Genomic DNA, 25,312 nt, shown 5'->3' with positions numbered 1-25,312 from the left:
ATGCTGGTGTCCATGAATAAAACATCCAGTACCGGAGCTGACGACTGAGGAGGAACACAAAATACGTTTGCAGAAAACGGAGAAAATGGCTGAATAACTTGGCGGCTATATCCTCGTTTACTCTGCTGCTCCTCTTGACTCAGCAGTTGGTGGAGGATGGAGGGAGGGAGAAGAAGGAAGAAGGAGGGAGGGGGTTAGGGAGGTTTATTTGGGAATATTTGCCTTGAGAGGGAAAAGGTAGGTCTCTTTGTGACAGAGTGGTGCAGCAGCGTTGGCTGAAGTCCAAAGGCCTGACCTTCACGGGGCTTTACAGGCTTTTAAAAACAGCTTGGCTGTGCGTTCACAGAGACCTGTCCAGGAGGAGGTAGAGAGGGGTCCCGGGAGTACACAAAGTACACATCCTGCTGATGGCACCAATGCCAGGGGGGGACCAGGGGCTGCCAGGGGGAGCAGGGGACCTCTGAGGGCACAGCCAGCTCTCCTCGGCTGTGGGGCGTCTCTCTAGGTGCCAGTGGAGCTGGGAAAGCAGTAAATCAGTCCCAAATAGCTGCTAACAGCATAGTTCCATTAAACAGGATTAAAGGGGGGATTAACTAATAGCGGCCTGAGATGTGGGAGAACTACAAACAGTGTTTCACAGAGGAGAGGAAAGTACTGCTATTACTCTCTACCGAGCACTAGGCTGGAAGAGAGAGGGGAAGAGAGAGGGGGCTAAGGAGAAAGTATCGCTGAACCAGTCAAGCACTAACAGGACACATTGGTTTCTAAACACACATCATCTTTACCGGCCCTTAAGTCCCCCCAGCTTACATGCCCAAATACTAAAGCCTGGAGTGGAGAGTCCATTTTCCTGCAGATGTGATGACATCAATGACTATTAGCTGACACTGTGGGGGTCTGGAGAACAGATCTGTCTCAGGCTGTAATCCTCTAACGACAGTATAGCTTGGTGAAAGCCATCTATATTTCGGAAAGTGCAGTTACATGATTGACAATACATAAGTTAAAATGTGACCTCACTGTACTCTAGCTGTTGATAATCTAAACCAAAGTGAATGAGGATGTTCTCTCATGATACAGTCACAACGGCGTCTGTAAAATGTTGTCAAAGGTCAAATTCCAAACAAGCCATTGGCATATTTACTGAAAGGCTAAAAAATTGCTCTTTGTCCACCCACCTAGACTGAGAGTTCCTTTCCCCATTACCCCTGCTGTCTGTCTGCTTAGTCACTGGAAGAATGCTGGGCCAGCGCATTCCTTCACACACACACAAACACACCAACATGAGCACGAGCAGACAAACACACACACACATCCTCCTACCCACAAAAACACACCCCATTTCCACAAAGACACATACATACTCACATACTAGCATCCAGAATTAAATTTCACACAGTCCTATATAAGGGGTAGAGACATCCTGTTTTAGTATAAATTAAAATAAAAGGGAGTAGATAGCTCTGTGTGCCTGTTTTTCTGTCATTAAGTGTGACCCAGTTCGCAGAGAGGTTGCGTGTGTTTAAGAGAACACTCATGTGTTCTGGAACCTAATTTCCCAGGCTAAGAGGAGCAGTGGGCGATCAGATGAAGATGAACGGTTTCGTCTGTGTGCGCACGTGCGTGCTCCCCTGTGTATGTGCGTGTGTATTTATGTGCGGTGCCGTTGATCCACTATTGAAGCGAAGCCGCATTGAGGGGAGACTGCACCATGTCATGTGACATGGGCAATTAGCCTTCAAAGGGGACACAGTCACTACTTGTTTATTTCCACAAATACGTCCACCTCCATGTTGATGTGATGGACAGGTCCCACGCCCTCTTTCCTTGAAAGCCACACTCTCTCTAAACGTGCCGTTTACAGATAATCTGTAGTGTTAGAAAGCTATTTACTGTATGAAAGTATAAATAGTGTGTATGATCTTGAAGGAACGTTTCCTTTGCAGTGATGAATTATACCAGGTGCGGATAACGAGGACTTATTCAGATCAGTCTTGATCACTTTTAATTACCCAATCAGGCTGGTACAGAGGAGGAAATAATGCAGCAACACAACATGTTGGGAAATACACTAGATGGCCTTGTGAGAATATTTGTGGCACATGTCATTTGTAGTGCACATATCTCAATTAAATGGGACTTAACACGATTTGTGATAACAAATAGCGATCATTTTATCACAGTTACAATGGCAGTTTTCACAATCAGTATTCTTTGATTACAGCGATAACCGTTTTCCATGTCTGTCAGAATGGCCATGACAGAAAACACAAATACAGTAAAAGGGGAAAGAACCTAGGTGGATTGATACACAGAGAGGGAGAAGAGAAAGCAATGAGTGATTGAGAAAGAAGATAGGGTTCTTTAAAAAGGGACACCTTGGCCCAAGTAAAAACATGACAGTCCTCTTGACTGAGTCCCCAATCTGTCCAGTTAGTTAGCTAAGAGATCCCAAGCTTGGCTATGGAACAATGTCCTGACTGCCCTCATACCTTAGGCTTCCATTGATCCTGCTCACAACCCATACACAGGAGAATCCCTCTCTATTGACACTGCTTAGCTACTCACACACACACACACACACACACACACACACACACACACACACACACACACACACACTCTCTCTCTCTCCTCAAGTATCGGTCTTGTCACCTGTCTGCAGCCAGTCAGCCAATGGATACATATCATACAGGAGAGAAGGGGAAACATGAAGGACTGAGACTGCATGTCACCTCCATGACGTACACATGAGAGGTGTGATCATCGTTCACATGTGTCATTACTCTACTGCACATCATTCAAATGGACAATATGGGGGGCCTAAGGGATGTGTTCAGTGCACAATGGAAAATACACGCCACAGCAAAACATAACATCATTACAGCATGAACAGCAAAGCATTTCACGAAATATAGCGAAGCAGATCATTTTAAACAATTCTACATTTGTAATATCTTATCCTTTCCACATTAGCTGTCTATTCCTACAGTCCCCGCATGGATAGTAATCTGCTTGGATGCAGTCGGTTGTCTCCAATCCCTTCAATTAATATAACATAAAGTAACAGGACATGAGGGAAGGCATAGAAGAAGCTGCTTTTGGCCAACTATAGAAATACTGTTTTGACCATCTGTGGTGTCTCATTCATCCAGTAACACACAGAGCATGAGAGAACACACACAGATCTGGCAGGCAGTGGATAATGTGCTTTTGGAGACTGGCAGACACTGATGGAACCCAAAGACTGGAGGAGCCAGAGTAGACTGGAGAAAGACTGACAAGACTGCTCAGTTACTGGGGGTTAATGTGTTCTTTATACATCTATACATGTTTAAGTTGGACGAATACTCTTATTTTATTTAGCGACTTCCATCATGCCTGTTGCCAGGTAATGTCCTAGAAAAAGGGATGGATGCTGAATGCTGACAACCCTCCTCCCCACCCCTTCCTCCTTCCTTCCCAGGCCCTTACCTTGTACGGCTCCCCGAATAGATTAAACCCGGAGGAGAAGAGATCTTCGTCCTGTTGCACCTCCTGTGTCCGCCGCTCCCACTCCCTCTTCTTGAGCGCACTGCGGTCCTGCTCGTAGTGACTGCATGGGGAGACAAGTAGAAGAAGACGAGGCCAGACCATCAGAGTAGAATCAGAGAAATCACAGCTGGCATGCCACAGAGAAACATTGAAATCCCTTTCCCTGAAAAGATGTATGGGAAGCCTATATCTGTCTAATAGGCACGAGCTGACACTAAGCAGATGAAGGATAGGCGGCCCTGGAGATAAAGGAAGTGGATTGTCACACAAATACTTACAAAACACTGCCAAGGCAAGGCACTGTTGGAAAGAAAGGGATCGCTTATCCAAGAGGAGCCAATGTATTGTCAAATGACTTTCAAAGCACAGTTTATTTATCAACACAGAGCGGGTCTTAAGATGTAGACCTATTGAATTTACAATTTACATTTACATTTTAGTAATTTAGCAGACGCTCTTATCCAGAGCAACTTACAGTTAGCACATACATCTTAATAAGATAGCTTGGTGGGACAACCACATATCACAGGCACAGTGGTGTGAAGTACTTAAGTAAAAAATACTTTAAAGTACCACTTAAGTCATTTTTTTGGTCTGTACTTTACTTTACTATTTATATTTCTGACAACTTTTACTTTTACTTCACTACATTCCTGAAGAAAATAATGTACTTTTCACTCCATACATTTTCCCTGACACCCAAAAGAACAGGAAAATGGTCCAATTAATCTACTTATCAAGAGAAAATCCCTACTGGCAGACTCACTAAACATCAATGGCTTTTTGGTTTGTATTTGTTTATTATTTATTATTATTTTTTAAATAGGGGGGTTTGTAAAAATGTGTTTGTAAATTATGTCTGAGTGTTGGAGACTGCCCCTGGCTAACCATAAACAAAAATAAACAAGGAAATTGTGCCGTCTGGTTTGCTTAATATAAGGAATTTGAAATGATTTATACTTTTACGTTTGATACTTAAGTATATTTAAAAGCAAATACTTTTTGAATTTTACTTAAGTAGTATTTCACTGGGTGACTTTCACTTTCATTTCAGTCATTTTCTATTAAGGTATCTTTCATTTGACTGAAGTATGACTATTGGGTACTTCTTCCACCACTTCACAGGCATAGAAAGTCTTTTTTTCCTCAATAATGTAGCTAGAAGGGGGGGGGGGGGGGGGGGTGTCGAGGTGAGGAGGAGGATTATTTAAGATACTGCTTGAAGAGGTAGGGTTTCAGGTTTTTCAGACAATGGGCAGGGACTCTGCTGTCCTAGCTTCAGGAGGAGGCTGGGTTCCACCATTTGGGTGCCAGGACTTGAATTGATTGGACTTGAATTCTAGGCTCTTTAGTGTATGTTGATTCCTTTTTACACACCTTGTATTTCTTTACATTGAAGAGCACACAAAAACCAATCTAATTCTTAATTTGACTTTTTCACAATATGCCAGTTTAGTAATTACATTCCCAGTATATGTAATAACTGGAAAAAAAAGTTGTCCTAGAAAGACAGGTTGACTGGCTTACATGAAAACCCCCCTGCTTCACCGTCTCCCATTAAGGTTTGTTAGACCTGTTTGGTGAGCGGTGCAGACATCTCAACCTCCTTATCGCCAGCCAGGCAGCGTAATAAATCCACAGTGTAACATGCAGCCGTTTTCTCCTTTGTCCGCTGATGTGAAAGTTGCGCCGAGCTGTCCTGCGGCTGTCCAACCACCGCCAACGCTTGATTAGAGCCCTGCTCTAAGCCCTCTCATTAGCATAATGTCCCACATTCCTCCACCACTGCTGCTGCTCTTCCTGGAGCGGTGGGAGCTGAGCTAGCGTAGCGACGTAGCAGCGTTAGCTCCATGGCCCCGGGCCTCCACCAAGCCCCCTGGGGTCCGTTGGGGAGCAGGGCATTAAGGCAGGCTGCGGAAGGGGCCAGCCAGGGCTGGGGACGTGACAGCAATGCGGTAGTGTTCTGTAGTGGTGTAAAGGGTGGTAGAAGGTGAGAGGGACAAACCTGGGACAGACATGCAGCCGGTGCAGAGCAGAGCGGAGCGCAGGACACATTATCTACTGACTCACAGCAGTGATGCACTGACAAGGGTAATGGAAAGCCAAGCCTGAGTACCTGCTCTGCTCTCCATCTAGAAATACCAGATGGTACTGCCTGTAACCACTCTATATAGACAGCACATTAAACAATACCCAGCACTGTGTGATCATCAAAATGTTTCAGCCATTTTGTTAACAGTGCCTTTTGTTATTATGACTTCAATTAAATGAGGATTTAAATTTTAAACTGATTGACGCTAATGTGATTGAAAGTTACAAAATTGCTCAATTTAAATAAAATAAAATGCAAGCTGGCGATAATAACAACAACAACAACAAAAAACTCTAACTTAAATACCTGAATATACAGTACCCCTAAAATTATGAAGTAGGATTTCACAGCTTTCTCAAACCAAATAAACCCATTTCCCATCTACGACTCTGTCGCTGTGATGAACACTGCATGAGAATCCCAGGCCTGAGAGGCACAGCAATTGGCAGTGATAGATAGGAGACAGGAACGGAGAGCTGGAATCAGTTTGCCTTCAATCTGCCCTTGCTCTCCCCAAACACACCTCCGGGTCCTATGGTGTTTCCAAAGCATTTAATCCATCACCAAATTCTTTTGGAAAGGGGGACCTGGGGAAAGAAAAGTGAGGCCCCGTTTCAGGGCGACAGGCAATTATTTTAATGGAAAGAAAAATAACAGAGGAAGAGAAAGAAGGGAACGAATGCATCAGGGCGAGATTGACGGCAGGGCCCTAGCAGTAATGACAGCAAGACGTCAGTTATCTTTACGCCGGCACCCGTTTGCCACACCTGCCAGTGTACCCTGACAGTCCGATTGATCAAATTTACAGCTGTCACTGTGCCCGAGCAGTCCCCCTGGCACTAAGTCCTGTGTCTAATGCACACGAGTGTTAAGAGGTGTGAGGTCAGGACTTGTCATTAACACAGTGTCTGTAGAGAACCACCTATACTCTTAAGGGCAAAGCGACGGAGGCATGATGTTACAGTGGTAACAGATAACAGATAGCTGATGACACTGCTGCATCGTCCCTTTCATGTATTCTATGGGATATGGGAGATATACAGCATATATTTTTTTTCTCATTCCGGCGTTGGTTTAAATAGCAGAGAGGGTTTTTATAATGATGATGATGGTGATGTTGATGATGATATTCTCTGTAAATTGTAGCATTGGCAGCTTTTTTTTTTCTCTCTTCCCCTCTCTTTCCTTCTCCTCCCCCTGCAGACTGACTGGCCTGCCTCCCACCCCTGGCTCTTTCCAACATAACATAAAAAAAACGAATACTGATATCCACCGTAAACCCAATGAATTTAATCTTGGCTGAGCTACGCTGCACTTGGAAGATAACCAAATAGACCCAGGTTTTTTTTTCCGCCTCCCCTACCCTCCCAGGCCCAGTGTGCATCACAGTGAAACGCGCACATATTGAGATGTAAAAAGCAGCCACCACCAATACCACCACCATTATTCCAATCTAGCAGCCTAAACAACAGTCACTGATTTCTGATTTAAAAAGCGGCAATTATTAATTCAAGCACCGGCTAATTAAAACTAGAGCTAGGCATTTAGCCCCTTGTTACAATTATTTCACTGGTTTCTAATTATATGGACCTGCTTATCTACTCTATTAGCGCTGGAGCAGGGAAGGTGAAATCGGCAACCCTTTTCATTCTGATTCCTCAAAGAGAGACACTGTGGTGATGATCAGAGGATTGGGAGGGTTTATCAGAGGTAGTTCCTGGGGTTGCCAGGTCTAGTGGAGTCTGGAGTGAGGGTCTCTAGAAAGATGTGCTTTGGGGTTTGAGATGAGAGGGAGAGGGATGAGGAAGGGGAGGGGATGGGGATGGTTTGGGGGAGGAGAACTGACTGCCTGCCACAGAAATCTTTGTTTGATGTGCGAGCACAAGGGAATCCACTATTCTTCATGTCTAATTTTCTAATATGAAAATCTTTTAATGACAACTAGACATCTGAAAATAGCAAGCCTTCCTGAAGTTAAAACTCTGAATGTATGAAGCAAAATATAATAAAACATCCAATGATGAAAAGCCAGCGTCTGTCTTGGATGGAACATATTCAAGAATACGCTGTTGTCAAAGCCACTGTGCTATATGCTTCTGTATAAGAATGGCAAAATAACGAGACACTAACTTACATGCTTTTTCCCGTTCTTCTTCTCTCTTACACATGGCACAAGCATGAACTTTGTGCTCTATTTCTTAAGTGGGCACAGCAGTAATTGCCATGCTGAATATAGTAGCTGTAATGACAGGATACTACAACACGGCGACTCTTATAGAGAACACTACTATAGTACACAAATTCTCTCTCTCTCTTACTGTATCTACTACCTCTCTGTAGTGAACCCAGTGTGGATAGTTTTTTTTACCATAGGTTCTAGGGCTGTAGCCTGATGACAGCTGTGAGGATAGGTTTTTACCCCAGGTTCCAGGGTTGAGCCTGATGGCTGTGTCGGTAGCAGTGTGTGGAGGAGAGCAGGGCTCCCCTGTCACCACAGTGAACAGCTATGACATGCTAGCCGTGTTGGTGCCAGTGTCGACACACAGCCCAGCTGTGACATGTGGCAGCCGTGCCAGTGTTGCTGCAGTGTCCTATTCGTCCTCCTCCGCCTCAAGTGGGCATCTGAACTCACACTGCAGCGGCTGCCATCATCCACAACACAAACACACCACTTCCATGTGTGACATGAGGCAGCACATGTGGCCTGACAGAGACAGAACAGACACACAGGTACACACACTGTGTACCTCCACAGAGGAACACAGTTGAATCAAAATTCTCTCAAAGTCAAACTCCTCAGGTCTTTAAAGATCAGTCATCCCAGGCTCTTCATTATTATTCTCCCATATAACCAACAAACATAGGTACGACAAACGTAGCACATTAAGGGCCATCCCGGCCCCAGTGGAGGAGTGCTCCATGGTGTGACTGCTGCTGCTACTGCTGCTGAGTCGGTCGGTCGGAGTAAGAGACTGAGACCTCTCTGATTAATGACCTGGGCTGGCAGTAATTGCCAGATGCCAGGTCATCAACCTTTTCACTGACACCTCTTCCTCAGGGATTTGTTCCGTTTTTGACAAGGAGGCCATTGTTTGCGCTTGCACTCCCAGTGATCCTGCGTTACTATGGAGGTGCCATGCTTGCCACAAAGACACAGCCAATACACAGCCAACCCCTCAGTTTCCACAATCATGTGTCGGTTTTCTTCTCTCGTTCTCTTTCTCTCTGTCTGTATTGCCCTCCCTCCCTCCCTCCAATAACAATATGGTACATGAGACCATGAATAAATGCACTGGCCAATTAGGGAGCACTGTCTGGGGCTGCTCTACATCTGAAATGTCATGTTATGAATATTTGAAGAAGAGCAAGGGGCTAATTTCCAATTTTGACCCAATTTAGCAAACAGACCTCATGATGTGCTATAACATCATCTCAGTGTTCACAAACAACACACTCGATGTCTACCTCACATGAGACATGGATAAACCGGAACTGTATGACTCATCTCGACGCGTCACTATCAATCTGACAGACAATGAGAGGGAGAAGTGACCATCTACAATGTCATCAAATGGTGAGGACCATTTTTAAATCATGGAATACGCCACTGGAGAGCCCTTAATACAGTATGTCATCAGCACAGGATATGACAGCTGTGGCTTCATCAGCCTTGAATATAAATATAATGTGGATATCACATTCACATTATACTCTACCTCCAGTATGTACTTATTGAATGATTGCTTGTCCAATTTATACAAAGTATAACGTCTGTGATCTTTATATCAAATTTGACCTAATAATTATAGTTCAACCCATAGTGTGTTATCTTTTTGGTAGTTTCTGGATAGGGCATTTGGTCAGCTCCGGTCAAGTCATTTAGCCTCACAGCAGTGTGTGATCTAATTGTGGGCTGCTGAAAATTAAATATCTCCCCTTGGGCCTTGACAATCCACATTTTTTTTAATGATTAACTTAGATTTAAAGCGAGATAATTTCAACCAATTAAATGCCTAAGAGCATAGCAGGGCAGACAGATTGATTCAATCACAATGGATCTTGCTCAGTTTAAAGAAATCAGAAATGTGAAGATTTTAAGGACATACAGCTAGCTATCTATTTTATTTTGCCATTCATAATAGGAGAAATCCAAGTCAACGAAGCTGTCTACATTTTGTTGTCTCTTTCAAAAGTAGTGAATAATTTGGCATAAATGGTCAAATTATACGTCCAGAACATAGTAAGGCTCATCCCCATTCCCACACCAACTTTTTAATTGCGTGACAATTTTCAAAGAGATGCCAGTTTAGCGCTGTGCAACACGACACAGACAGCAGCTTGTTTCTAATTACATACAGTTCACATTTGCATTGCAATAAAACTGGCCTTGATAGGCTACAAATTGAATTGACTGTAGAGGAACCTTGATAATCACTTCCCCTTCTCAACAGAACCCCTGCTAGTCCGATTAGTGGTTGTCCTTGTAAATGATGCTTCAACATGGCACACAGGCTATCATGCTACACACGTCAGCAGATGTGGATGTGCGAGGTGTCAGGGGGATATATCATGTGGATGCCATTACAAAGCTGTGCTGTTATTAAGTATAATGGGTACAGGGCCACTCTCCATGATGTGACAAGTGACTATTCTCATTAGATGCTAATCTTTACCGACGTCAGAGATCATCACTAATCTATTTGTTTCAGATCCCAAAGCATAATGTGTCAATGCATTGGAGATTGAAACTGTAGACTAAACTAGTGATTTTGTTTTCTTCTCGCAGCTCATTTTCCTTGGCACTGCACAGCTCTCAATCCATGGCAGTTTGGAGGGCATGTGTCTGTCTCTTGGTGGGTAGGAGTGTTAACACTCATCAGCCTAGCGCACACAGTGCCATCCCCCAACATAAATAAACAGACAACTGAGAATATTCAGTCGTGTCTAGACAGCCTCAGTGACATCATCATCCTCCTCTCAGCAAGCCCCCACATACACTCAACACATTGATATGGTCACTTTTCCTTTTTTTTAAGGGTAAAAAACATCTCTTACTTCGAAAAGGCAGAGAACTGGATTAATCTGCCTCAGAGGAGTGGAGAGACGAGAGGAGGAGAGGAGAGGAAATTAGTGTTGGGCTGGAAGGAGACAGGCGACTGCCTTCCTTTGATCTCACATCCACACACTGACAAGAGGAAATGGGACCAATACACCCTACAGTCACATTTTCTCTTACATGTGAAAACATAAAACATGTGCAAATTCAAATTAATCAAGAATATAATTAACTTTTTTTTTACACATGCAGAGCGCAACAAGATTTTCAAACCTATTACAAGCCTATATGCTGTTAATGCTGCTAGAGGTCAAATATTTTTTCTTTATGATTTATGGATTCAATTATTGATGTGCCCTGAAATAATAACAATCTAAAATGTTTTATTGTTAGTAAGAAAATATATCCTATACTGCTATCAGTACAATGTTGAGTATCAAACATAAGACCAATAAACCATTGTAAATATAAATAAATTATATTTAACACTACCAACCCCTCTTTAGGCCATTTTCCCACTACGAGTGTTTGAGGACCGGAGTGGCAAAAGAGATTTCTACTTTTCAATAAACATTACATCCTGGCCTTACCTTTCATTGTTGCTGGAAACGCAACATTCTTGGACTGCAACTCAAATTGTTCGTAAATATCACAGTAGCCGCTAGCCAGTAAGCACAAACTATATAACAATCCAAGAAACTTTTCTTCCTTTTCTTCCAACATTTCTTATTTTCTTCCTGATCTGTTTCACCTGTCTTTGTGATTGTCTCCACCCCTCCAGGTGTCCTCCATCTTCCCCATAATCCCCAGTGTATTTATACCTGTGTTCTCTGTTTGTCTGTTGCCAGTTTTTTTTGTTTCGTCAAGCCTACTAGCGGTGTTCCCTTGCTCCTGTCTTTCTCTAGTTCCTGTTTTCTAGTTTTCCCAGTTTTGACCTCTGCCTGTCCTGACCCTGAGCCTGCCTGCCGTTCTGTACCTTTCAGACTCAGCTCTGGATTACTAACCTCTGCCTGCCCTTAACCTGTTGTTTGCCTGTCCCCCTGTTTTTGTAATAAACTTTTGTTACTTCAAAACTGTCTGCATTTGAGTCTTCTCCTGAGCCTTGACAATTAAAGGGTTTGTTTTCTCGTCCGTACACATTCAATTAGCTGACAAGACACATCTAACTCCTGCTAGCTAGCTACAGTGTCATTCATATTATATTACAAACTGGGTGGTTCGAGTCCTGAATGCTGATTGGCTGACAGCTGTGGTATATCAAACCATAAACCACGGGAATGACAAACCACTTATTTTTACTGTTCTAATTACATTGGTAACCCGTTTATAATAGCAATAAGGCGCCTCGGACGTTTGTGATATATGGCCAATAGACCATGACTAAGGGCTGTGTCCAGGTACTCCACGTTGCATTGTGCTTATGAACAGTCCTAAGCCGTGGTATATTGGCCATATTGCTCGGGCCTTATTGCTTAAATATAGACCACACAGGTAGGTAACGTTAACTAGCAAGCTAGCTAAACAAAACTATTATTGCATCCTGGCTGTATCTAAATGCTGACATTTAGCTGAACCATAGCTAGATAGGAGCTCTTAGGCTCACACTAGCTACCATATTAATTAGAACACACCAGGCTTCATTTTTTCAATATCAAGGAGGTCATTATACAAGGTAAAGGCAAACTGCGACATTGATAATTCCCTGGGGAGTTGCTTCCTGCCTGGACCTTGGTGGTGGCTCAGTGCAGTCAAGCAAAAAAGGAACACGGTTGAGATTCAAAGCTACAGAGACAATTTCAGAATGTAACAGGCTGTTACTACAATTTCAGGTAAAAAAAAATAATAAGGAAAATGTCTGTACATTTCAGCTGTTTTAAAAACATTGCTATGCTATTACAATTTTTTACCGTGAGTGCTGACTCAATGAGACAATCCTGTTTACACTGCCCTGCCCTGTCGGAGGTACGGCCGAGACGTGACAAGTTCGCAAGAATACATTGCAGTATATGCGTAGCCAAGGGCATTTTTGAGAAAAGTCGAGTAAGTGTGAAGACCCTCATAATCAGTCTTAGAGGCGTGAACATATCCGCCCGCACGCATCCCTTCCGCCTGATAGCCTGACATTTAAGACTGAGGAAATAGGCATGTTTGCGATGAGAAAACCAGCCAACATTAAAGCAAGGCATTGTTAGTGTCACACAAAATGCTATGTGTTATGGAGCATTTGTTATGAATTGCCATTTACATTTAACTACTCTGTGAATAAAAGCACAAGCTGAACACTGCTGCTTTGTGAAACAAAGTGTTCACATTTCATCAAAAACCCATGATGAGGGACTGCGGAATAAGTCTAGAGGGAGACTAAATAGCAGGGTGTGTTTGGAAAATCTCTGTTTATGAAGATAATCAAACCGAAGACAGTCACACCAAAGCCAGTTCAAAAGCTACAATGAAAGCAATGTCTTTCCAATTTGAGTGATATGGGCAAACCAGAATGAGTCTAAAGTTGTGTGCCTCCATTACTGACGGTGTGCTCTGTAGCTCTCCAACAAATGAGATCTGCTGCTCTGACCTCAGGACCAAGGTGATCCTGTCGCTTCCTCATTAATCAGGTACTGCCATGCCACAGATAATGGAGAGACACAGGGGAAGAGTGAAGGCTCTGGAAGTACAGCTACTCTACCCCTCTCTCTGGGTCTCTCCCTTCATTCACACTCTGTTATTGTTAATTTCAGCCCCCTCTCACAGACACGCAGGGGTCTAATAGAGAGAAAGAGGACTGAAAGAGACATGAACAGCGACAACAGTTGAACTTTTCTCCGGGCCACAGTGTGTGTCGACTAATACTGCGTCTATACATGCTAATGCACATATGCATAACACACACAATTTCTCTAACTCCCTGTACATCTCACACTACCTCCCTTCCTCTCCCCTCTCCCCCACACACTCTCAACATCTCTATCTCTCTGCATCTCTCTGCTGCTCTCTCCACTCTCTCTCTGCTGCTCTCTCCACTCTCTCTCTACTGCTCTCTCCTCTCTCCATCTTGCTCTGCTCTCTCTCTCTCTCTCTCTCTCTCTCTTTCTCTCTCTCTCTCATATATAATTTTCTCCTGGCCGTTCATGGCTGAATGTACATGCATTAAGCAGGAGCTGAGATAATGAGCGGCTTTGAGAGGGAGATAGCACTAAGGCCTGAGAGGGAGGTAGCGAGGGAGGGATGGAAGCCTTTTGCCACTGCGGTGGCGGGCGGCTGTACACATTTCTTTCTGTCCTTTTAAAAGCCTTCCCCTGGGAGAGGCCAATACCAGAGCAGGAGATTGCCTTGCCACCATCAGGGCTTCCTGCCCTTCTCTTATTGGTCTAAAAGACTCCTATCTGCAGAAATAAATATGCTGAGGAACTCGTGCCATTTTTCACCCTCAGTGTCAGCGAGCCTCATAAAGACCCCACCATGTGGCGTCGACACCGATTACACCCCACAGTTGCCTCCGAGTGACTTCACATCAGGCTGCTGAGCCTTTCAACACAGAAACGTAAACAACACTACCGTACCTCATTAAACCACAAGTGACGGCCCTCAACAGTCATAATTATAAACACCCTATTTGAGAAGCAGAAAGAGGCATTTGTGTGTATTTGGGCCCATTAACACAAGGTGCCGGTACTCCAGGCACACCGCTGATACCCTCTCTGGGTTCCATGAGAGGAGAGCTGCTGCGCCGTGGAGTGCCTCTGTATTATGCCGAGAACAAACACTTGACCATATTTCAATATGCAAACATTTTATTTAAGCATAATCAGCAGAGCAAACACACTGTGGCAGAGTGGAACACTGACCTTAATCCCCATGTAGCCCTGCCTGGTCTGGCTACTCTCTGATAAAGGTCCACAGGGACCCTCCGCTGACGTGCTGGTCACTCAGACAATGAGCCTGCCAGAGAGGGGTCACCACGGGAAAGGCTAACACTGACCGACCGGCGCTCACATGGCTTTATTTCAATCATAATAAGAAGGAGTCAAAGTGTGCCATGTGCTAATCTCACTGCAGTGATGAGAGGGGGGAATCAGGAGTGGGCTCAACACAGGGGGCTCCGAGCTAACACACACACACGCGCACGCACGTACGCACGCACACAAACACACAGGCTCTTGGACCAGCGTGTCTCTAGGCACTGGCAGCTCGGTGGGGTGAGAGTAGGGCATCGATCAACATCCCTCACCCGGTGTGCTCTCCGTAAGGCAGAATATAGTGGCATGGCTGGAGTGGCTACTGCTCATTATGATGAAGAGACCGTTTTCAGCTGAGTTTTGGGTTTGTTTGGTTTTTCTGGTGAGGGAGGTTTCCTCTAACAGGGTGTGAGATAAGATCACTGTGACTCCTCTGCTCTGCTAGCTTGGCTCCTCACTGCTCTTTGTTCTCACAGGTTGTGTCCCAAATGACACTCTATTCCCTATTTCGTATACTACTTTTGACCATTGCTTAGACCCACTGTGGTGCTGCTGGTCCTAGGGGACATATTCTGTATAGATATCACATGCCATGGGGTTCACATCACACTGTGTGGGGACTACAGTAAATGTATTCAAACCAATAACAGGCTGATATTTTAAGTTATTTACATGATTATTATCTCACATGTACTGAGTCCATCTGATCCTGGGGTGAGAGGTTGTAAGTCAACAGTTCACCAAACATAAATCTAACAGAGAATATATCTTAAACAGACTTTCCAATCTTGGCCTCCCTTAAGAAGTTTAGCTTCTAAATTAATGCAATGGGAGTTAGAGCAATGTCACAGTAATTAATGTACCAAGAGGTAGTTCCCTTTGGCGAGGGAAACATCTGGCAGACCCTCTGCCAAGCGGTTCAAATACTCTGCATGCTTTCACAGACTGATGGGCAGCTCAGTTAGAGACAGGGAGTTAGAGACTCTAACCAGGACCTCTGAGGACCTCTAACTCTTGACACATGTTTATATAAGGGATACATTTTCATACGAATGTTCCCTTTCGTGTGAAATTACATTGTTCCACCACGCAGCCGATGAATCATGGAGCTTTCCGTTTGATAGACACACTGTTCCAGTTTTATAATCACCAGTAAAAATGAATGAGAGGCAATCATGAAGTTAATGCACGTTTGGAATAATTAAGACTTGTTTGAACTGCAGAGATGGTAATAACCCGGATGACCTAAAAGCTGTCAGCTTGGATAAATAGTTTCCGAGGAAGACATTGAACACTCCTGTAGTACACAGTATTCTGCCAGTGTGGTGATCCCACTGGTTCAGTTTACTCTAGCCTCAACTTTTATGTACAGAGGCTGCCAACTTTGCTAAATGTTATCCCCCTCACGACCCGGCACTTGTCAATCCCTGAGTTTTCTCAGTTAATGAAAGGAGCTCAGTCGATGTTGCTTTACTAAAGACTATTTTTCATCTTCGAGGTTATCCAGATCGTGGTCCCTTTGACGGACGATTTGCTCCTAAGAACTGTCATTACTTAGGGCTTCAAAATGTGATCAGATTTGGCCGTTCGAGGATTCTGTCTTACAGCAATTCTTTCCACCTGCTTCCGCCAAGCATTCCCCTTTTCTGCGCTGAACTGAACTGGCTTACCAGAAGGTCTTAAAAAGCTGCTTCAATTGATACCATGTGGGCTGGCAATACAAAGAACCATTATATTTCAGAAATTCCTCCAACGACATGCTCATCAAGTTTGACTGAGGCTTGGTTCACACTCCAGAAACAACAGTTAGCTTGATCCTGGGCTTATACCACAGCAAATGGTGAGAGTCTCGGCATACAGTATAACATAACATACAGGCCTTATCCCTCATATCCAGCTGGTAATACATCCGCGTCTATCTCCCCTCGGTGAACGATAACGTCCACCTTTCACATAAACACAGAGTGAATACATCAGCATAAATATATCATGGAATGCATAACAGACAGACAGTTTTCATAAAGCTAGCTCGGCTTATCAGATCTACCTGTGGCTAACTTATTCAAAGCAAGAAACAACCTGTTCACATAGGGGATGTCATGTGAATACAAATCACTTCAAAAGGCAAAATAAATGAGTAGTGTGTAGTTTATGTTAAATTGCTAGAGTGGAGAAAATCCATAGACAATCCATGGGCACAAGGGCTGAGCTGCCTAAAGGTTTCTGAAAGAGTGAGATGAACACTGGTTTGTTTCCTTAATCACTTGATTCTCTCCTGATCGGGAGAAATTAACGCTTAATCAAGGGATCTGACTTTCTGACCACATTAATTAAATAATGTATATTACATCCACTGGACAGATATATAGTAATACTAAACAGAAGGGTATATTAAAGAGTTTAAGCATGACTTCACATGGTTTTATTAATCAAATAAAATTGGAAGACAAAGTGACTTTTTCTCCTCAGAGGCTGGCGAAAGAGAGAGAGAAAGAGAGAGAGAGAGATAAAGAGAGAGAGAAAGGTCTGACTCAATAAGATGAGTAAGAGGGTGATATGTAAGAGGGTGATGGAGCCGTTCACCCATGCTGCTCTGAGCACATAATCACCCAGCTTTAAACTTCACTAGAAAGGTGAAATGACCCTAAATACCCACAAGATGAATATTCAATATGCCTGCAGGGCTACAGACATCTGCAGCTACACACAAGACTTGCATGTGTCAGCTCTCCTCACAGATTGATTCTTAACCCCGCCATGTACGTCAGACTCCAGACTCTGAAAAGCCAAGCAGTGACATTGGAGAGAGATGCACACAGGCATACCTCCCTTCTGATTAGAAAAGACAACATGAAAAATGCTCCCTCCACTCTGACTTCATTACAACACAATTTGTACTGTGAATGGAGGGGAACAGAACAGGCAGATTGTAGGGTGCTGTAGAGCAAAGAGAGAGATAGGAGGAGGCGGAGGAGGGGGTGGAGGAAGAAGGGTGGTTACAGACAGTAATCGTCATGAAGAGGAGAGAGGGGAGAGGGATAGACTGACAGATGGAGTGCAGGTGATTGGGGCTGGATTATTGGATCAGATAGACTGTGTGGTAGATAGAATCCAGACTATGGAGACAGAGAGAGCGAGCCAGTGATAAACCTTCACTCCTCTCGGTGCTAATCTGGTGTAAAGCCATGCGGTCCCTCAGGGGCCGTCTCCTCCTCGGCCCAGTGGAGCACCATTCCTCCCCACAGTACACTCCTCGACACAGCCCCAGAGGAAACAGTGCCAAGGCCCCACTGACCTCAGGGGCTACTACTGCCAGCGTCTGATACTGTCACTAATCTTTAGATAATGACTCTCTAAGTCACTTCATTCTATCCTAAGGAAGAAAGACTGGTGTTACTATAGGATCTTTTTGTTAGGGGAGTCCATCCCTAACACGTTCAAACAAAACATTAGGCCACAGACAACGTTTAGTAACCTCTTTCCAAGGCACTATCCTACAATAAAATATATTATATGTCTGCCGTATCTCTTCCTGGTGGGGCTACGTCTCATATTATCTGTCTGTCGTATCTCTTCCTAGTGGGGCTACGTCTCATATTATCTGTCTGCCGTATCTCTTCCTGGTGGGACTACGTCTCATATTATCTGTCTGCCGTATCTCTTCCTGGTGGGGCTACGTCTCATATTATCTGTCTGCCGTATCTCTTCCTGGTGGGACTACGTCTCATATTATCTGTCTACCGTATCTCTTCCTGGTGGGACTCCGTCTCATATTATCTGTCTGCCGTATCTCTTCCTGGTGGGGCTACGTCTCAGGATAGGATGATAGTAAAACAATATCCTGTAAATCTGTTATTGGTCATTTGTTTCAATTAGACAATCCATTCACAATAACTGCAGCGGCCACATTTGTCACTAAATAAATGGTAGCATGCTGAATGAGGGTGCAGTAAACTGTCTTTTATGAGGTGAAGATTCCCTTGTTAAACAAGCTAAGGAGGAAACAGCAGCAGCTGTCTTCATGTATCCTACACTATGCAAATCGGAACCCAGAGGTATGCAAACCAGTAAAGACAAGTAACGAGGTATGGAAATACTGTAAAGCTCAGACCGAAATCTCTTTGGGCCACCCTGTTCTTTTTGACAGCCATATTGTAAAGCTCTTGACGTTATTGAGCCCTTTGCCCTGATCACAAAGTTCGCTAATACTTTCATTGCTGAGAGTTGAAGGCAAACACAACCTATACTGCCATTTTATGATAATTGTTCCAAACAGGTCCAGCCTACTATCCCTTCATCCTGAAATAAAAGTGAGTGCAGGAAGAGCGAGAGACAGGGCACAATAATTCCCTGTTACAGACGTTATTTTTCATTGCCTCATTTTGCTAGTTTTGAATGCTATCCAATTTATTAACCTAGAGCCTTCTCAAATAAAAACACAGATCGGCAATTATTCTCAGAGAAGGGTTGACTGTATTGTTTTATTGGCATTATTAGTGCACGCCTCGTTGGCAGCCAAAACTCTTCTTTTCCCCCTTTGTTTTCCTCTCTCTTTTCTTGACCTTATTAAGTTGCGTGGCTTTCCGTTAGTTGGGTCGGGCAATGGAGAGGTACTAATAGCACTCAGCTGGCTGACCTGGCACCACACACTGTGTGGAGAGAGATGTCGGAAACAGGAGAAGATGTTGGAAGGAAGGGGAGGGTAATAGCCACCACATGGGGTAAGTAAGGGGAGCTGCCGGGGAGGAAAGTGTGTGTCACTGGTGGGTGTCTGAGACCCGGTCGGGGCCGACGTCAAAGCCAAGCAAACAAACACTCACTGGAGGAACCTTGGATTCTTTACACTCCTGGCAGAGGGAAGCGGGCCCCAGAGCGGTGCACGACACATAACGCACTCCAAGCGTGTGAGTTTTTTAAACAGCAGATCATTCACAGGGGATGAGGGGGTTTATTACACTTTAATAAATGTTTACACTGTATTACACTTTTGTACATCATCCACTTGGTTACTAATGCTCAATATGGAATATGAGTGGCTGTGCATCATCTAAGTAGTTTGCGGCTACAGAGCAGGGAAATTCTCCTGATAATTATCATCACAGAAACGCTTTATAGTGAAAAAAAGGAAACATATTTTAGAAATGTTATATTCTTTGTAATCTGAATGTATTTCCATGAAACTACACCAGTAATGAAGATTTGGTTCGTTTGTCTTTAATAATCATCAAAATGATTAGGCTACTTATGAAAATGACATATTTATTATTATGGATAACCATTCATTTAAATATTATCTTTAAACTCCCAATCTGGCATATGAATGGTAGTATGAGGACCATTTTTAAGATTGACAAACATTTCTTAAATTTAATACAGTCGGAGCTGTAGGTTATAGACCTATAGGTTTATGTTTTTCATAAGGCTGATTTCTAAGAAGATATTCCTCCTATATCAGTGACTGTCAAGGGAGGGACTATCAACTCCCGATAAACAAGGCCGCCCAGAATCGGGTGATTTAGGTTCCTTGAACCGCTAAAACCACAATCTCACACCCAAACACAGACAGGCAGAGGGCTTCAAACAAAAGTGCTCATGACGTTGGAGTCTGCATCACAATTGGGTGGCTCGAATTGGTGGTGACCCATACTTAGTCACACACACACGCACGCACACACATTCATGCACGCACACACACGCAAACACACACACACACACACACGAACAACACCCACACACACGGCCGCTGATCCCTGATAACAAAGAATAATAACGGACAGCCACTTTATCAAGGGGAAGAAAGAAGACAAAAAAGGAGATTAGAATTATGGGTGATCCCCCTCCACCTTCCTCTGCACAGGGCCAGATAAATCCCACACAAAGCAGCCGGGGGCCTGGGGGCCAGGGCAGGAGTCTGGTTGGACCTGCCTGTGTCACTCCCCTCTACAGGACACCACCAAGAGAAAGCACTCACAAATTAATCAACAATTACCTCTGGGAAGGAAGGGTTCAACACCACGGCCTGCAGGCTCTAGCCATTTGGTTATTTGAAACTCCCTCATTCTCGTTATACAGCTGGGATAGGAGGAGTGCCATATCAAATTATATTATATTTGCTAATATCTGTAAGGCATAATCCATGTGTTTCACTCTGTCTCTGTAATGTATCTGTAATATCCACAACAAATGCCCTGATTAAAATGTGGGCTATATTTGGGTGGTGTCTTAAACATATTACATCTGTAATTAGTCCCATTTTAATGTATGTCAATGTACATCAAAACAATTACTATTTAAGTAGCCTACTGTTTAAATAAATGATTACAGTTGTCAAATGGATAGCTTCCTGCTGTTTCATCTGCAGTGTTTATGTACACACTACACTCTGACCACAGAGCACCCAGGATTACACAGGGGTTAATACAAGGATTTATGGAAAATCTAGAGCCCTAAGGGGGGTCCAGAATGTAGCCCTGTCTGATGCTGTCTACGAACATTAAATAATAATACAAGAAGTGTCACTAAAGCAAACAGATTTTGGCCAGAAATCAAAACAAGCAGATCTTCAACAGTCCGTGACATTTTCACAAATGTTGTGAAGAACACAGCACCAAGGACAACGTGGCAATAACCGCGGATCGGATAACCATTTTCATAATTGGATCACTCGTTTTCATCCCAAATTTGATCTGTGGTCAGCAAATATCAAATATGAATGAATGAAATAAATAAAATACTCTGCTGCCCTATGCAACCATTTATAGTATGGCAACCTCCCTTTTTCAACTTCTTTTTCTGTCCAAACAAGCGTGAAAACAGATCCAGCCATTTTGGAAGATGGTTATTTCAATTAGCATATGAGAATAAGCAGGAATTGTAACCATTTGCCTCACCATGAAAAATAAAAAAGATAATACAATTTTGGAGCCTGGGCTGCATTAACTCTTCCATGGTTTCCATGGAAACCCACTCCTGGACCAGAGAGTGTGATGAGGAGGAGAGGCCCCCAAGGACACACACACACGCTGGAGCTGCTGCTGCCGAAGCCTCGCACACTTGCACACACAAAGCCAGGGCCAATTACCCTGCTCCCCGCAAACCAAGGGTTAAGGCCGTCATGCCTGGACCAGAATGCAGATGAGCTTTCATCACGCTTCCTAGAGATGAGGCCAAATACACAACCAATCAGCAACAATACTCCCCCAAAAAATCCCAGAGATGTCAAAATAGTGAAGGCCGGAGAGGAGAGAGGGGACGGCATGTCATTACATGGCTGGTCTAGAGCCTTTAATCCCAGTCTAAAGTGGAAATGTTTGAAGATATCAGAGTGTGGTGTGAATTAACTCCTCTCCTCTGCACTCCAACCTCATATTGGCCCTTATTACAAGACATTATTGCACTCACAGGCTCGCTAGCCAGTCTTTTAGCACTAGGGAAAACTCTACTGGTAATAACGGTAGAATAAACAATAGGAAATGTGAAAAGAATTTGAGATGAAAAGAAAACAAGCTCTTGATTGTTGACTTTCCCGTCAGAACCTTTTAATGAAGAACGGCTCATAAAAGAAACAGACAAATTGTAAAAAGAAATGTATATTTCTATGATTGCAGACAACAAAAAAAAATCCCTATTGGCTTTGAGTCGCAAAATCTCTCAGGGTTTTGAAGAGGAAATCCTTCTTAATTCACCGAGCCTGAGAGAGAGTCTCTTGAACAAAAGCTTTTTCACTTGATCACCAGAACAGAATATAATGTTATCTTTCATATGAAAAAAACATAAACATGATATGAAAATAATTACAGCATGAAAAGTTAAAACTACATACCAAACCACGAAACCCACTCTCCAACAGACACAATTATTATCTTTGATCTAATCATAATTACATACACAAATAAAGTCTATCAATAAACCACAAAAGAAAGAGCTATTATTTGCCCAACGTAGTGGATTGACCTGCTTTTTTTCCTAATGTGTCCAGAGAATAACAACAACATCAAAGAGGTTGCTGGCACAGATAGGAAATGAGAATGAAAATAGAGATTTCATCAACACCGTGGTGGATAAGGAGCGCTATCTCCCTGTGTGCTTTCTCTTTGTTCGACTGGAGTTGTGCTGCTAGAGGACAAGGGAGCGTCTGTAGCGACTATGTACCGGGTCACCTGTAAATCTGGCAGCCCGTGGCTTTAAAACGTGTCGTATTCTGTGATGATGGCTAACTCCTGCACTCTAAAGCGATGCCTCTGGACCCCAGCAGCTGAGTGTCATTTCAGATCCATCAGAGGAGAGACATTAACACAGAGCTGGCTGAGTCATCAAGGTGACTCTTTGTCTCTGGGCCCATTAAAAGACTTGGACAGGGGCCAAAGAACAAGAGGAGATGACCAGACCCACCCGGCCAGGAGCCTCCGGCTGTGTGTTTGTGTGTGTCAGCGAACACACACGCACACATGTGTGCACACACACAAACACACGCACAACACACACCTGAACAAGTGCAAACATGTACTGGCCGGGTTGCGTTTTCTCCCCCCTATCTCTGTTTATCTCTCTGATGCTTGTTGATGCGTTGTGCTGCACACTATTTATAGCTAGCAGGCCAACAGTCTTAACATTGTATTGAGCAGCTGCATATCTGCCAGGAGACGAATTAGATCAGGCAGTGGGAAAGCTCGGGCAGCCAGGCAGGGAAGCAGGGAGGCTAACAGAGCCAGCCCAGGCAGCACCACAGCTGCCCAGCCACCTGGATGGCAGGCCCCTCGTACAGACCCGGGTCATGGGCAGTGCAGATCATGTGGTGTGACGCAGAAGATCCAGAGCCAGGCGCTGAGGTGACACTATAGTCCTGACCTACCTCTGCTTTGCTCGGCTCTGGCAACGAGGGGGAAGAGAAGCTCTTCCCTGGAGGAATAGGCAGAGACAGGCTGGAGATAACAATAGCAGCGCAATGCAAAAATGTACAAATGAGCGTGGCAACATCTCTCTGAGCTGAGCTGATCGTCCTCTGCGATAGTGCTGCTACAGAGTTGAACACTCCCCTCCCTGGCTACAAATGGAAATGGCACAATTAAAGTACTGATTAAGTTAATGATGCTTACTATGCTTACACGTTGTTTGAGGAAGCTAATTAACTAAACCACCTTGAAGTGGAAACTGAAGTGAAACTCAGACAGTCCGGACTTAAAACGACCGTAGGAGGAATAAGGATTTTATAAAATTTTAGTGCCAGAGGTAGATAGAGCTGGATGATTAAAAGAGGGATATGTTTCTGTCCCATTTGTCATCCTAGTCACTGCCAGGGAATGGCACATAATCATCCCAAGCCTCATTCATCCACCCATTTAGCCCAAAAATATAATATGAATATTGTTTTAGTGTGGTGTCTTGGCATGCATGTCCTGGGTTGCATGGATGGAAGACTCTTGTGTTCTTTCTTTGAAATCACACAATCTCCTTGGCGACACATAGCCCTAATCGTAATCTGTTTGAAGATTAGCTTTCACAGATTAATACACCACACTGTGAGTGACAAAGGTTGTCCCTGGTTAAACTGAGCTCTGTGATGCAGCCTCCTTCACCTCTCCTTCCTTACTCAGTATCCATGATGCTGCCTTCTGCTTTTGAAGACTCCTTTTGAAAGCAGGCGCCTGTTTCCATAAAGTCCTGCCGAGCAGGACAGTCCTTTGAATGACACTAGAAACGTCACTTGCCCCTCTCTTCCTACCACAAAAGCATACATTTTTAGAAATTCATTGGTTGTTCCTCTTTATTATTTTCCCTGCTGTACATTACATCCGCACGCTAAAAAGCAAATTAGCTTAAGTGCATTCACAAGGAAACAAAGACATGAAACTAGAGGGACTTGTCAAATGTCTGAGGAGGCTGATTCATTTGATGAGGAGGAGTCATTGGCATGGTAAAGATGAGACGATTCAGAATTTTGCTCTGTTGTTGATGTTTTCACTTTGTTTCACACACTGAACATCAATAATTACTGTATCAGCATGTAGATAGGATCTTGGACGGAAGCCAAGCGAAAGAGGTTGTGGGTTTATATACTAGATGGACTTAATCTCAGTGCCTGAATTTATTTTGTGTGTGGGGTTGGCGTAATCTGGTGATTTCAGAGCAGTGATGGCCATAAACCAATGATGAACACTGATAATAAACAGCCTAAGCTTGTTTTTACTATCCCATCTCTCTCTCTCACAGGACAGGCAAAGACAAAGGAATCTGCCCTGTGAGAGGAGTCACAGATGAAACATTAAAACGAAACAACAGGGGGGAACTCCACAGGGACAGCTCTGTCAAATTCAATCATCCTCCACCCAACTGAACTGCTGCTCTGATAATCACGTTTAAGGATGCTTAGGGGTCCCCTTTCTAATTCAAGCCAACATGCTGAGGAGAAAATCTGTGGTTCATCAGGAGCAATATCCTCCCCGACTATAAACCTGCTCTTCTGCCTCAGCCCTCAGCCACAAGCCCGCCAGCACTCAGCAGTCAACATACACAGTAACAAAATACAAGGCTATCGTTGGAAGAGGAGGAGAGGCGATCACCTCCATATAGATAAAAACAGGTCCATCTGTTGCTCTTCCACCACGCCTCTTCTTCTCTCAAGATGAAACGAGTATATTCATTCTCTTTTACATGTTCTGGGTTTTAGATGAGGCTCCG

The 25,312-nt window shown here is 43.8% G+C and overlaps 1 protein-coding gene across 2 annotated transcripts in view; it reads right to left on the bottom strand.

The window, feature by feature from the left end:
• Window positions 1-25,312, bottom strand: part of LOC110488546 (AF4/FMR2 family member 2) — a 175,226-nt gene that overhangs the window by 133,703 nt on the left and 16,211 nt on the right. For both annotated transcript variants that reach the window (XM_021560781.2, XM_021560782.2), the window contains exon 2: window positions 3,475-3,595. In XM_021560781.2, the coding sequence (XP_021416456.2) occupies window positions 3,475-3,595 (121 nt within the window). The remainder of the gene's footprint in view (window positions 1-3,474; window positions 3,596-25,312) is intronic.

Source organism: Oncorhynchus mykiss, chromosome 14 (assembly GCF_013265735.2).
Source record: "Oncorhynchus mykiss isolate Arlee chromosome 14, USDA_OmykA_1.1, whole genome shotgun sequence".
Classification (NCBI taxonomy): Eukaryota; Metazoa; Chordata; class Actinopteri; order Salmoniformes; family Salmonidae; genus Oncorhynchus; species Oncorhynchus mykiss.
This window is presented reverse-complemented; position numbering and strand designations above follow the sequence as displayed.